The sequence below is a fragment of the Caloenas nicobarica genome, chromosome 1, assembly GCF_036013445.1.
Source record: "Caloenas nicobarica isolate bCalNic1 chromosome 1, bCalNic1.hap1, whole genome shotgun sequence".
Lineage (NCBI taxonomy): Eukaryota > Metazoa > Chordata > Aves > Columbiformes > Columbidae > Caloenas > Caloenas nicobarica.
In genome coordinates this window covers 61,059,613-61,072,922 of record NC_088245.1, presented here as the reverse complement: position 1 = coordinate 61,072,922, position 13,310 = coordinate 61,059,613, and the positions used below count along the sequence as shown (strand labels likewise).

General features: G+C 40.6%; 1 protein-coding gene across 1 annotated transcript in view; it reads left to right on the top strand.

Annotated features, from left to right (window-relative positions):
* Positions 1–466: 466 nt before the first annotated feature.
* Positions 467–13,310, top strand: part of POLR3B (RNA polymerase III subunit B) — an 82,316-nt gene continuing 69,472 nt past the window's right edge. The window contains exons 1-8 of the mRNA XM_065640943.1: positions 467–575; positions 2,287–2,319; positions 5,672–5,728; positions 5,820–5,884; positions 6,377–6,452; positions 9,476–9,576; positions 11,113–11,204; positions 12,381–12,498. Of these exons, the coding sequence (XP_065497015.1) occupies positions 504–575; positions 2,287–2,319; positions 5,672–5,728; positions 5,820–5,884; positions 6,377–6,452; positions 9,476–9,576; positions 11,113–11,204; positions 12,381–12,498 (614 nt within the window). The 5' untranslated portion in view covers positions 467–503. The remainder of the gene's footprint in view (positions 576–2,286; positions 2,320–5,671; positions 5,729–5,819; positions 5,885–6,376; positions 6,453–9,475; positions 9,577–11,112; positions 11,205–12,380; positions 12,499–13,310) is intronic.

The following is a 13,310-nucleotide window of genomic DNA, read 5'->3' as shown; positions in this document are numbered from 1 at the left end:
CACCCTTGAGGTATTTATAAACATCGATGAGACCCCCTCTCAGCCTTCTCAAAGGTGGCACAAGCAGCACAGCTAGCACTTCAAGACTGGCTGAATTGTGCAGTTATTCTGCGTAATGCTACTAAAGTGCGAGCAACAAGGAGCCACGTTGCTTTTCATGCTAAAAACTCTAAAAAAACCCAGTTCGTAGCCTAATTGCTCTGTGCCCTCCTCTGTCGCTCCCCCTGCCTGCTCCTGCGGCTGTCGGCGCTGCAGGGGCCGTGAGGAGGCGGGCAGGGCTGGGTTATCGCCCCAAGGGTTCAGGGGGGAAAACCCCCGAACGCTGAAAGGTATTGAAGTCCCCTCCGAGGAGCCGGGGCACTGGGAAGGGGCGGTGCGGGCCGGGCTCCGGTGGGCCCGGAACGTTCGGGCGCGGCGGCGGCGCGGCGGGAGGACGCGTTTGGCTGCTGCACCGCGGGTCCCTCGCCCTCAGCCTCCGCTGCGGCTTCGCTGCCGGGCTGGTGATGGAGGCGCTGGCCACGGAGCTGGGGGCCCTGACCCCGGAGCAGGCGGCGGCTCCGGTGAATACGGTGGAGGTCAGCGGCGGGCTGGGGCGGGCGGCAGCGGGGAGCGACCGGCCGATTCGCTGGGGAAGGGCCGACAGGCGTCGGGCCCGCCCGGAGGGGGCCTGAGGTGGAGTGAGGTGGAAGGAGACCCCGGTGCGCAGGCGCAGTGTGCGCCACCTGCCTGCGCAGGTGGGCCCCGGGGCGGGGTCTAGAGCGCGTGGGCGAGCGGGGGGGAAGGGCAGGAGAAAGGAAAGGGAAAAAGGAAGGGGAAAGGGAAAAGGGAAAGGGAAAAAGCCAGGGAGAAGGGAAGGGGAACGGGAAAAAGGAAGAAGAAAGAGAAGAAGGGAAGAACGAAGGAAAAAGAAAGGGAAAAAGGAAGGGAAGGGGAAAGGGAAAAGGAAGGGGAGGGGAAAAGGGAAGTGGGAAGGAAAAAGGGAAGGGGAAAGGGAAAAAGGAAGGATAAAGGAAAGGAAAGGGAGGGGAAAGGGGAAAAGGGCAGGGGAGAGGGGAAAAGGAAAGAAAAAGAAAGGGGAAAAGGGCAGGGGAGAGGGGAAAAGGAAAGAAAAAGAAAGGGGAAAAGGGCAGGGAGAAGGGACTGGAAAAGGAAGGGAGGGGGGAAGGGCAGGACTGAGGCTGGGGTCTCTGCCCCGTTCTGCCCGCAGGCTGTCCCTCAGCTGAGTGGAGGTCTGTGTCCCTGTGTTTTTCCATCCCACACCCTGCACACACGAGCAGAGGTTTCTGCCCTCGGCAGCAGTTCCTTTAAAGTTTGCAAATTACCTCGCGTGGGGAGAGAGAGGAGGTGAAGGTCGTGTTTCATGTTTCTTTGGCCAGACTGGGCTTTTTTTATAGAAAGACCATGTCAGAAATGGAGGCCAGGAGCCTCGTGTTGTGTTTTGCCATGAATTCCTCTACGTGTTCCTGCATCGTGAGGGACAGTGTGACACTACAACTGCAGCTTTGCCATGTACTTCTAAATGCCAAACTAGAATTATGAGGTGCTGATGCTTTTGCAATATCATAGTATGCTGTCTTCTGGAGCTATGTGATGCAGTCTCACTCTGTGCTGGCTGGTCCTCCACCTGCATCTCTCATCCCAAATCTGGCGTGGACGCCTCATGCCACGGGGGTAGAAGGTGGGGCTGATGTAAGGTGATGTTCCCTTGTGATCACCAAAGAACAGAAACGGGGAAAAGTTTGTAGGAACCTTGGTATACTTACACTTGTCAATACTTATTTTAGATAGTTTTGCTAAATCTTTGTAGGAGTTAGCATACTGGTAGGTTTTACAGAGACTTGTGTCTGCTAGTGCTGCTCCCAGGGCTGAGATTCTTGCATGTATTTTGTGAAGTAAAGGTTGTAGCAAGTCTTCCCTTGCTAGGAATATAATTTACAGTGTTAACAGGACAGAAAAAAAAGTTCTTAAATGAAGACATGGTTGTAAGAAATATTCTAAGAAATATATATATTCTCACTTAAGTTGCTTTTAGAAAGACAGTGTCCCGTTGTGTCCTGAGGATATGTTGTATAGCACATGTGGCTTACTAAGATGATCCCTGTCATCTACCTGTTTGTTTTTACTAATCTAAATTGTCTCTGGGCAGTCTTTTTTTCTAAGTGGATCTGATTTTAAATAATGGTACTGTTTAAAAATAATTATAATAAAAATAAACAAAAAAGCTCAAGTATCTTACATGTTTGGTCACTCTTTGGAAATCTATTTCAAAATGGTTTTTGTTTTCAGGAAAAATGGAGACTTCTTCCAGCATTTCTAAAGGTCAGTGTTATGCGCTCATTTCATGGCATGAATACTCTGTCTCCTTTCTAACTTAACATTCCCCTGTTCTAGCTTTTGCTGTTTTCCAGAATACCTGTCCTCACCTTCTGTGTGGATTTTGCAATTTTCTTTTTTTTTCAGTTTTGTGCAATGGTGGATAAACTTGTTACATAGGTTGGTTTCTTGATTAATTTACAGATTAATTTGTGGAGGCATCCTTTTAGAGGTTTCCATTTTTGTATGGTCATTCTCAATGAACAGTGTGTGTGTATATATATATGTGTGTATGTATATATAAAATGGTTCCAGATTATGTTAGTGTTTTACTGGCACTTGGAGACCTTATTCATTATATAAGACTGTGGTGTTAGGTTTGTAGTTTTCTTTGTCATAGGAAGCATATGACCACAGATCTGGATTCTGCAAAGGCTTGAATATATATATATATCTTCTCTCATGAATGTGAGAGCTTGACTGAACTCAGAAATGATTAGTGTCTTAATTTTAGTGCTACTCATATAATCTGGTATTAGTTGAAGGGACAGTTCTATATAAAATGCCATTGGGTGTAATAACAAGACTAACAAACAGTTGGAAGTGAGGAAGGAGAAAGGCAGTAATGAAAATTGTATCATGAAGATGGCAGGTAGTGTGGGATGTGCAGAGGTACCTTCAGGGAATTGCAGCCACCTCTACACCCGTCGTCAGCCTTCAGAAGTGTTGCCCTCTTCAGCAAGGTTCTTTTCAGCCTCACTTTGTTAATTCCTTTCCTTCCCAGTTTCAATACCTGCACTTCTCTTTTTGTTGCACCCTTGAGTGTTTCATCCTGGCAGGAAAACAAAGTTCAGAAGTCAGCTGCGGATTATGTATGTTTTCACTCTGGTTCAGGGCTGTGAAGATGCTTCAGGGCCCTGATGATTCCCGTTTCTGTATCTCTCCTGGCAACCACATGAACTTCCATCACGAGCTTGAGCTAGTCTGAACGTTGTCTGAATGCTTGAGACTGTGAAAAAGGGAGGGCTGACTGTTGTGAGGTGCAATTTACTGTGTGCTTTATGCCAAGTGTATCCATGCCACACTATTTCCAGCCAGTGAGCCTTTGACTCTAAGGCTGCTGATGGTGGTCTGACATTTCTGTTGCATGTTGGTTTATTTGTGCCAGCAGTGATACAATTATACAGAGCTGATGATGTGCATTACAGTTTCTATAGTGGAGTTTTCTTTCAAGAAAGCTGTTGGTATGACCTCATAAAAATGGAAAGGACCACCAGCCTGATTTCGAGACACTAATACATTCATAATATTTTCTTGCCTATATCATACAGTGTGCAATGTTTTTCTAAATTAGGGAAACTCATCTAAATAATTTTGCTCTGGAATAAATCCTTTGTCTTAACCCATGGAGGCTTCGCTGAGCAGCTGGTTTTGTCATTCCGAGCATCCCATTTCTTTCTAATAATTTCATCATAAGCTGTTGCCTATTGCGCGACTAGGTAAATGCGTCGGTTTTCTGCATGAAGTTTTAAGTCTTGTGTTAGTCGTCGAGGAATGTTTCAAAGCTAAAGCCATCTGTGAGCATATAAGCATGCGTCTCAATATCAGCCAGCCCTCTTTCCTTTTCAGGGCTGAATTTTGTACTGTGGTTAGGATAGTTATCCCATTTATTTCTGCAAACACCAATTTATTAACAAAATGAATGTTTCTCTTACTATTCTTTCAGGCCGAACTATTTTGTTGTTGTTGGTTTTGTTTGTTTGTTTTTGTTTTGTGTTTTTGTTGTGGTTTTGGTTTTTGTTTGTTTGGGGTTGGTTTTTTTTGGTGGTTGTTTTTTGTTTGTTTGTTGGTTTGTTTGTTGGGGGTGGGTTTTTTGTTTGTTTAATCCTTGATCATTTTACTTAGTATAACCCCCCTTCTTTTGATTGCTCTAAACACCTTAAACTTAAATCATTGAAATGTACTGTATCAACTCATTACCTGGGGGAATGGGGTTCTGTTTGTTCTCTGTGATATTACCTCAAGGTGTGTTCTCTGCCTTCCTGCCTACAAATGAAACTCAAGTTTCTTGAGTGTCTTGCCCTCCTGTGGCTGTTTCCTTGCTTGTTGATGACACTGTTTGTCAAGGTTTAATTGCAAGGTGACAATAAACCATGACAGATGCCCTCTGTTAATCCCCCTCCACCCTGTCCTTAGATAGGAAAAACCACCCTCTCAGCATAGGAAAAAGTCCTCGCTAAGGAAAGGCAATAAGAAGGAAAAAGGGAGAGAGACTTCAAGTTGGAAAGGTTTTAAAATGCTTTGCTAACGCTGCTAATAAATAGAGAAAATAATACAAAATATACAAAACCCAATCTTGAATATCCCAGGTAGCAGCGTTTAACCCTTCCAGCGGTGGCGGAGCTGGCGTGGCTGCAGCAGCTGCAGGGCAGGCACCCAGACATCCTGGGCGGGACTTCACAGCAAACCAGAAACTGGATTCAGGGATGCAGGGTCTCAGGCCTTGGATTGCAGGCAGACAGACAGGGTCCTCTTCGGATGCCGGCCAAGGTCGAAGAGAGAGAGACCCTCGTGATCTCCCTCTTTTATAGGGTGTATGATGTGTATGGGATGGAATACTCAGTTGGTCAGTTTTAGTCACCTATTCTGTCTGCCCCTCCTTGCAAATGCTCCTCTCGTGACAGAACATGCAAAATTTTATCAGAATTCTTGGCTGTCCTAGCAATAAATCTGAACATGAGCTTCTTCAGCATTCCATTGGTTGTCTTATCAGTCTGGAGTGCAGTGTCGGAAAAACATGCAGTTACTTAGAAGGTACTTAGAAGAACTTGGCTGAAAAAAAATTCACTGAAAGAGAACTGCTCTTGTTTTTAACAAAACCAGGACACTGTTTCACACCCCACTTCTGTTCTGTCTCCCTGTCTCATTGGCTCCTCCTCTCATTCTCCTTCATGCCAGCTGCTCTTGTTAGGGTGCAGACGACTTCTTTCTCAAGCAGCATGTCTGGTTAATTACACTATAAATTATTAAATTGTTTCAAAATAGTGGCAAGCTGATACAATATTTTGACTTGCAATGGCTCATGTTTGTTTATATGAATGTCAAAGTCTATTGGGTGTTTACTTTGTACAGTTACTGAATTACTTTTCTGACTCAAAGAACAATGACCGCGCTGGTGTAAACCTGGAAATGTACAGTGTAGAACCAGACCGGTCATCCAGGCAGTTCTCAGTTTTATCAGCTGAAAGAATTTAGCACAGTTCCAAAAGCACTTATAAATACCTGTATCTTAATTTCTGTCTTGTATGGCTCATGTTAGTGAAGCTAATTTTACTTGTTGCCTGCATATATTTTCCAGGTGAAGGGACTTGTGAAACAGCACATAGACTCATTCAACTATTTCATCAATGTAGAGGTATGCTTTCTTGGTGGGATGCAAGTGGCTCTTAGTACTCAGAACAGGCACATGATTCTCTTTTATGTTTTTTTTTTTTTTTCCCCTCCAGATAAAGAAAATCATGAAGGCAAATGAAAAAGTGACAAGTGATGCTGACCCAATGTGGTACTTGAAGTAAGCGTGAAATGATTTCCATATCAGTAGTAGCATGCGTACTACCTCATGCATTTGTTGTTGGCTATAAAATGTTTACAGGCACCTGTGTAGGTATAAATCAAGAAGAGTATTTTCCATGACTTAGCTCTTGTTTGGAGCATTGAAAGATGGGAAGATTAAAAGAATAATCATGTGAAGCAGAATTAATAGCCAGCTGTTAACAATATCTTATGCCACCGTTTCTCTGTAATTTTAGTAATCTCAGATGACAGATGGGAGTTTTAAAAAGAAAGGCAACTCGGGGTGTATTGCATGTGCAGTTTAGATTTTAACTAACTAGAACACAGCTCAAATACGATGAATTACTTTGGGAAGAATCATTGCTCATTATTAATCAACCTGCATTCATCAGAGTAACTTCATTTTTCAGTATATGTAGAATTCTCCTTCCATCAGGTCGCTTGAAAAATATTTGGCTCATTGCTCATTTTTGAACTGTTTGTATTACAGGTACCTCAATATCTATGTGGGTACTCCAGATGTGGAAGAAAGCTTCAATGTGACACGACCTGTATCACCTCATGAGGTATTAATGTTTCCTCCTGTTTTGTTTGTTTGATCTTAGCAATGTCTTGGATAGTACCTGCATATGATTTTGAGTACATGCGTGCTACATCAGGTGATATAATGCATTCCACCAACACTGTAGAAAGAAGCTTCAGAAATTTAAACATCATGTAATAAATGTAATTTTTTAAAAATTTTTTCTGTCATACGCAAATAGCTGGATTCATTGTTTCATAGTAGCTGTATTTTAGTGGGTTTCCGTAAAAGTAGTGAAAAGTACTTCTTTTGCTTAATCTAATGGCCCTCCTTATGACACAGCTGAGGTCCTCACACTACAATGTGGCATTCTTTGATGTTTTTATTAACTTCTTTTTAATATTAGCCTAGCTACTGTCTGCACCATAGGTCACTTCATCTCCCAGTCTTCCTTGGGAATGCATCACTCATTTCTTGCTTGTAGTTTTTAAGTCTGCGTCAAAGAGCAAACATGAAGACTTTGAGCAGAAACAGATGGGAGCTGATAAAATTATAAGAAACTCCTTATGGGGAGCATATTTATCTTCTTTACACTACTGTAAGCATGTAGGTTGACAGATAGATTGCGTTCTTCTGGAATAAAGATGCATGTTCAAGAACAAATGCTGCTGTGACAAATCAGTCTGTTGCTTTTGGCAGGGTGTAAGGTAGATGCTGTACATATGAGAAAGCAATAAACTAAGATAAGGTTTGGACCTTTTAGGATTGTTTCCAGGTATTTAACGCCATTTGGTTCCCTTAAGAGATTGCTCAGGAACAAAGCATTTATCTGGTGCTGCTGTGCTGAGATTTATAGCACTGCAACAGAGGTACCGACAACTTCTTTTTGGCCTCAGAATGGGAACTGGGCTTGGAACTTGCACATATTTACCTACATACAGCCTGTTGTCAACCTAATAAATCAGTTCACATATCAGACACTTTTTTCCTTGCTATATATACCTGATGCTTGAAGTTGGATTCTTGTTGTTTTGTTTTGTTTTTTCATTTAATATATGTGGCACACTCTATCATGAAAAACATTCTGTGCTTTGGAGAAATTCTGTAAGAAAGGCCATCTAGTGGCTGCGTCCTATGCACAGCTGTGTTTCTGTCTCCAGTGTCCTGACTCCAATCTCATTTAACTTGATGGAAAGATTTTTAAGTAAGGTCCAATTAGATGTAATACAGGATAGCTAATGGATCTCACAAATGTGTAGCTAACATTAAATCAGTAGGTCCAAATGTGTACAAAATGCAGATTTTCTATATGTGAATGAAATTGCATGCAAAAAGTTGTTTGTGGCTAACAACTCATATCCAAGAATCCAGGTATTAAAATGCTTGCTTATTGTTTAAAAAGTGACTGTACAAGCAGAAGAGGTCAAAATAAATGCTTTGTAGAGTGTATTGAACTTGAATTTAGAATAAACACATCTCAGATTTATCTTTATAGATGCTTAATGCTAGTGCATAATTTTTTTTTTTCAGTGTGTTATACACACATGAAGGCCACAGTTTTTTTTCTTAAATAGGATGCTGATTAGGTCAAACCAGGGGTGCAATTTAAAGAAATGAAAAACAAACAAAGAAAAAGATTGGATACTTAGGAGTGTGTCATTACGTTTCTCTGTTAAGGGCTTATAAAATTCCTTCCCAAAGACACACAAAATGACAGATTTTCATAAGGGTGTGAGTGTTTTACCTATTTTCAGTCAAATTTGAGAGTTTATATATCCTTGGTTTAATTGAAGATCAGGCGATACAGAAATACAAATGCTGGAATATTGCAGTGTATAATTTGTGTTTTATATCTGTGTCTTGTGTGGACAAAGTATGCACAAAGAATCCCAAAGCCTTTTTTCCCTAAGTAATAATAATGAAGCTGTCTAACTCTCTTGCTTATGCAGTCCTTATGGGAGTTTTGTCAGCTATTCATACAGATGAATTTCAAGTCATTAGAAAATGGAAATATCGTCAGTTACTTTTAAATTCAATGAAGTTGCTGGGAGCACAATGGGACCTAGTTTCCTACAAGTCACAGCTTGAAAACTGCTGGTGCACATCAGTATTTTATTACTAGAGAAGTGGTTTACTTCTTGATGTGGAGAGAAGGAGCTTACACTTTGCAAAGATTTTTCTATACAGTTGCATCTTCAATGCACAGCACAATCTTCATTGCCTTTCATTAATGCATAATCAACACACTGAAAGACTATAGAACTGTAAATATACAAGTCTGAATATTGATAAATGTATAATCCTCGAGCTCAAAGGTATAGATAGAATGCTCAATGAGGTCACGAATGACCTGCTGTGAGTTGCTCTGTTCTATTCAGCAAATGCAATAAACCTTGTCTCGCATGAAGATACACAATACCTTAGGGGCAAGCAAGAGTCGTAGAATGAGGCTGAGAACAGCAGACTAGAAAGATCAGATTATAAATGATTGAGCCTCGAGCTATGTAATGTCCCAGATATGTATGTTCTGCTTCTCTTGCTGTCCCAGGAATTCGCAAATGAATTCTGGAAATGCTTACAGGAAGTGATACTATAGTGAGCCTTCTGTAAGTACCATATAGTGAGATTTGCTCATTCTGTTAGTAAGGTAGCACAGTGTCCCTCTTACTCTCATGTGTTTCACTTCTATCAAACTTCATACAACAGCACAACTCCTCAGCTGTTGAGAGTCTTGATATAGAAATGTCCCTCAGCTGAGCACTGCTCTCAGAGCTTATGGCATCGTATGGTCTTTGTGTCAGCTCTGCTGATTAGGCCTGTTTGTTTAATTAAATGTTTATAAGTTATGCTCTGCAGTGCTGTCCTCTGAAATCACAGATTCCCTGACTGCTTTCGAAACATCACAGTAATTTTATTTGGACTTTTTTCTGTTTTGTTTTGAACAGGAAATTGTCAAACATAGTCCAGGTACCATGAAGAGCTTGATTTCTTTGTGGGCACTTACAGGAGACAAACACGGGATGTTTTACGAGAGACCATCTAACCATATGACTGTTCTCCTTTTAGTGCCGCCTGAGAGACATGACTTATTCTGCCCCAATTACAGTGGACATTGAATATACACGAGGTAGCCAGAGGATCATACGCAATGCGTTACCCATTGGCAGGTGAGATACCATATGTCAAGCTTCTGGTATTTTCATTTGCTTCTGTGTTGGGAAGAGTTTTTGCTGCAAATATGTGTAGGCTAACCTTACTTCCTTCTTAAAAGAAAGTATGAGCAGGGAAGTCTTGATGAACAGCTGTACAGGATGTGATCGCTAGGTTCTATTATAAGGTTTCGTTTCGCAAAAGCTTCCGGAGATCTGTCTACTTCCAAAGAAGGATGGATGTTTTCTGTTTATAATGATATAAAACCAAAGAGGGAAATATATGAAAGAATACTAGAGCTGCAAGTTGCATTATTGCAAAATGAAAATAATCATGTTTGCTTTGTAGCCAAATTACTCAGTCTTTCATTCATAATATGTAGAGTTATGTCTGTGGAAGGTGGATGCTAAAACCAGTAAAGCAAGCCTTAGTTCTTCTATGTGAGGTTGACCTTTCCTTTAAAATTTGGTTGTTTTAGAGCCAAGGCTGAGCTTTGTGAAGAAATGTTGAGGATTTTTTTACTGTTTTTGTGTGTGTTTCTAAAGACTGTCAAATGACTTGAGGTTATTAGTATTATGAAGGACATAAAATGTCTTAAAAAAAATACTGTGCCTTAAGGAGAAAAACAATCTCCTAACCATACCAAAAAGGCAAAATACCTGGCAGTTCTAGCATTTATTGAAAGCAAAAAAAGACAAGTTTTCTTAAAGACCAACCCTGCTGGCTTTGAACGTCAGTGCCTTGCAGAAATTGTTTACTGTGTGACTGTGCATCTTACCAAAGGCAGGAATACTGGCAGGAAAGAGAAGATAGATACTTAAGGAGCTACATTTCTTGCAGTGAGATTTTAAGGTTTCATATAAAAAAAATACAATTTAGCTCTGTCGATAGAACATGATACACAGCGATGCGTTTACAAAACCAAGCTTCTGTAGCTGTCGTAACAGTTTATTGTTCTAAGACATTCCTTAAGAAAAAATTTTTGGACTGTTTTCCCTGCCACTTCATGTTGCTTCACACACTGTTTGCTGCAGGCTTCTGTGCAAAGATATCAGAGAAATCAGAGCTACTGCTGGAGAAGCTTTGTGCTTTGATTATCTATTAGAGGCATTATCTATCTGCAGCCAGGTGTAATGGCAATGTGGGAAATCAGATGGGATCTAGAGTTTTCTAATTAAAAATGGTAAGAGTGGATCTGCGAGGGCATGTTCTTCAGTGCAGGCTGAACTGGTTTTGGGGAACAGGAGTGTTTGCGCTAGTAATCATTGCCCTTGGTGACTGTGATTGTCATGGGTGCCTGTAGGGGCTGCATAAAAAATGAAATAGGAAGCCTGCAGATTCTGCCAGTAGATGTCTAATTTCAAGACTCCCTTTTCAAACTACATATTCAAGGAAATAAGGTGGGGTTAAAGGAAAAACCTGTTGTTCATAGCTTGCGTGTGTTCTAATTACCTTGAAAGTGTTTTCTTCAGTTTGTTCAGCATGGTTTTTGTTCTGAATTTGACTATTCATATTCTGAATCTGAAGTAAAAGTGTAACTGGTTTTCTTGCAGAATGCCTATAATGCTGCGTAGCTCCAATTGTGTTCTTACTGGGAAAACTCCAGCAGAATTTGCCAAACTTAACGAATGTCCTTTAGATCCAGGTACATTTGCACTCGTGTTCTGTTTTTCCCCCTCCGTGCCTTTAGTTTTAAATCTTTTTCAGCAAAGAAGTATCTCGTTGGTATGTTTCCTGCTACTGGGAAGTTGTGGTAGGAACTTCTCAAGTGTAGGCTTTTGAGAATAGTAAGAAATGGTTGACAGCATGGAATATTTGTATTTGCAGACAGAGTTTTCAGCCATAAAACCAATACACCAGAATTTTGAAAAAGTTCAAGTGAATATAGTATTGCACAGTGATGTGTTATATGGGAACAGAAGTAGAGTTCGTTCATGAAAATGAAGTGGATCAAGGGAGAGTGGGATATAATGGTGACCTCCAGAGCGGGAACTCTCATTTGCTGCCTTTTGTAAAGTGAGAATAGAGTGTTACATGATAATATTTGAGATGTAGAGAGGAAGGGTTATAACAAGCTACTTACTTGTTCTCTATCTGTTGTTTTTGAAGCATGCAGTGGACATGTGCTGTGGTTGCTTGAAATGGCAAGATACAGTGACTTGGCGTGCTGTGCTGGAGAAGCATTGATAGATAACTACAATTTAAGAGAGGAATCTAACATAGCGCGTGTGCATATTCCTTATTTTGTCTTAGATACAACAAGGGCATTAAAATACATTTTTAAAAAATAATACCAAAAAAGCTTTCTCCCTGGAGTGCCAGAAAGAGCAAGTTGATAATTACAGAAGACATATTCTCTTTATTTGATACAAAGCATCTGAAATGGCTAGTTCTGTTTCGATGTCCTTATGACATACTTTTCTGACAGGCAATATTTTTGCCTAATTTGTAGAACTAACAATTCTATAACATCTTTTAATAAGTATGGTTACCTTACAGGTTTGGGGTTTTTTTACAGCTTTACAGTTTCGGTCTGCCTGTGAGTTCTTTCTGTCTGGGTACTTCCAAAATAAAATCTTAGATCCCAAATACTGTGTGTGAGCTTAGAAAAAAATCTGTTTAGTCTAGTGGAACATTTTCATAGCTGTCATAGGTTCCACAAAGAATTTGTTCTTTACTCTTTTAAGGGAGAATTCACTCCTGTTTTGTCCTTTGGGTACTTACTGTTTACTGTCTAATTTATATTCAAAGGCATATTGAAGGAGGCAAGTAAGGTGCAAGGGTACTGACATGGAAAAATCTTTCTTTTTTTATTAAATAGGTGGCTATTTCATTGTTAAAGGTGTAGAGAAAGTCATTCTTATTCAAGAGCAGTTATCCAAAAACAGAATCATTGTGGAAGCCGATAGAAAAGGCACAGTTGGCGCTTCTGTTACCAGGTATGGTAAATGCCTGCAATTACATAAGGGAGGTAAACCCAAAGCTTTCAAAGTTCATTGTTGTAGTTGAAGTAGCTGTGTAGTTTTCTTCCTAGTATAGTTTAACGGGAAAAAACTGTAGACATTCGGTGCCCCTCTCCTGCTACTGTCATTATGTACACTAAAACATCAATCCCAAAATCAGTAAGTACAGTATTCCCACAAAAATCAGTGCAAGTTCCTCATATGCTTCAGGGTTCATCCTAGACTAGGAAGAGCAAGTTCTAATTTGTAACATAACGAAGTGCACTTCCTAATTGATGGTGTTTGGTCTCATTTTGCAGCAAGTAACATGAAGTTACTGCAGTGGAAATTGGATGTAACCTTTTATCTGACTCTCTGAATCAAATTGGTGTAAAAGCTTTTAAAGGCAATTGAGAAGGAAACAAAACCCAAATATTTTGTACTACACAATTTATTGAAAATGGCAAGGTCGTCTAAATTTGGCCTTTACCTTTCCTCCTCAGCTGAGGTTTTTTTATATTTTGTTTGCCTTTTGGTTTTGTTTTTAAACTGCATGCTAGTATAATACGGTGCTTGTCACTGTTAACTGTGAGGGCTGTTTTTTCTTCTCTGGAGGCCTCTCATGTGTCTCTCCTAGCTACTTTCTTGTTCCACAGTAAGTCTAGATGAGGTTAAACATGCAACATAAAGTACTCTTATCTCATTGCTATTGTTGCCACAGTACTTGTGCACAGTTTGACCTTGCTGGTTGTATCCAAGTTGATGATAAGTGCATGCAAAGATGATTTTGAAAAGTACAGACCTCTACT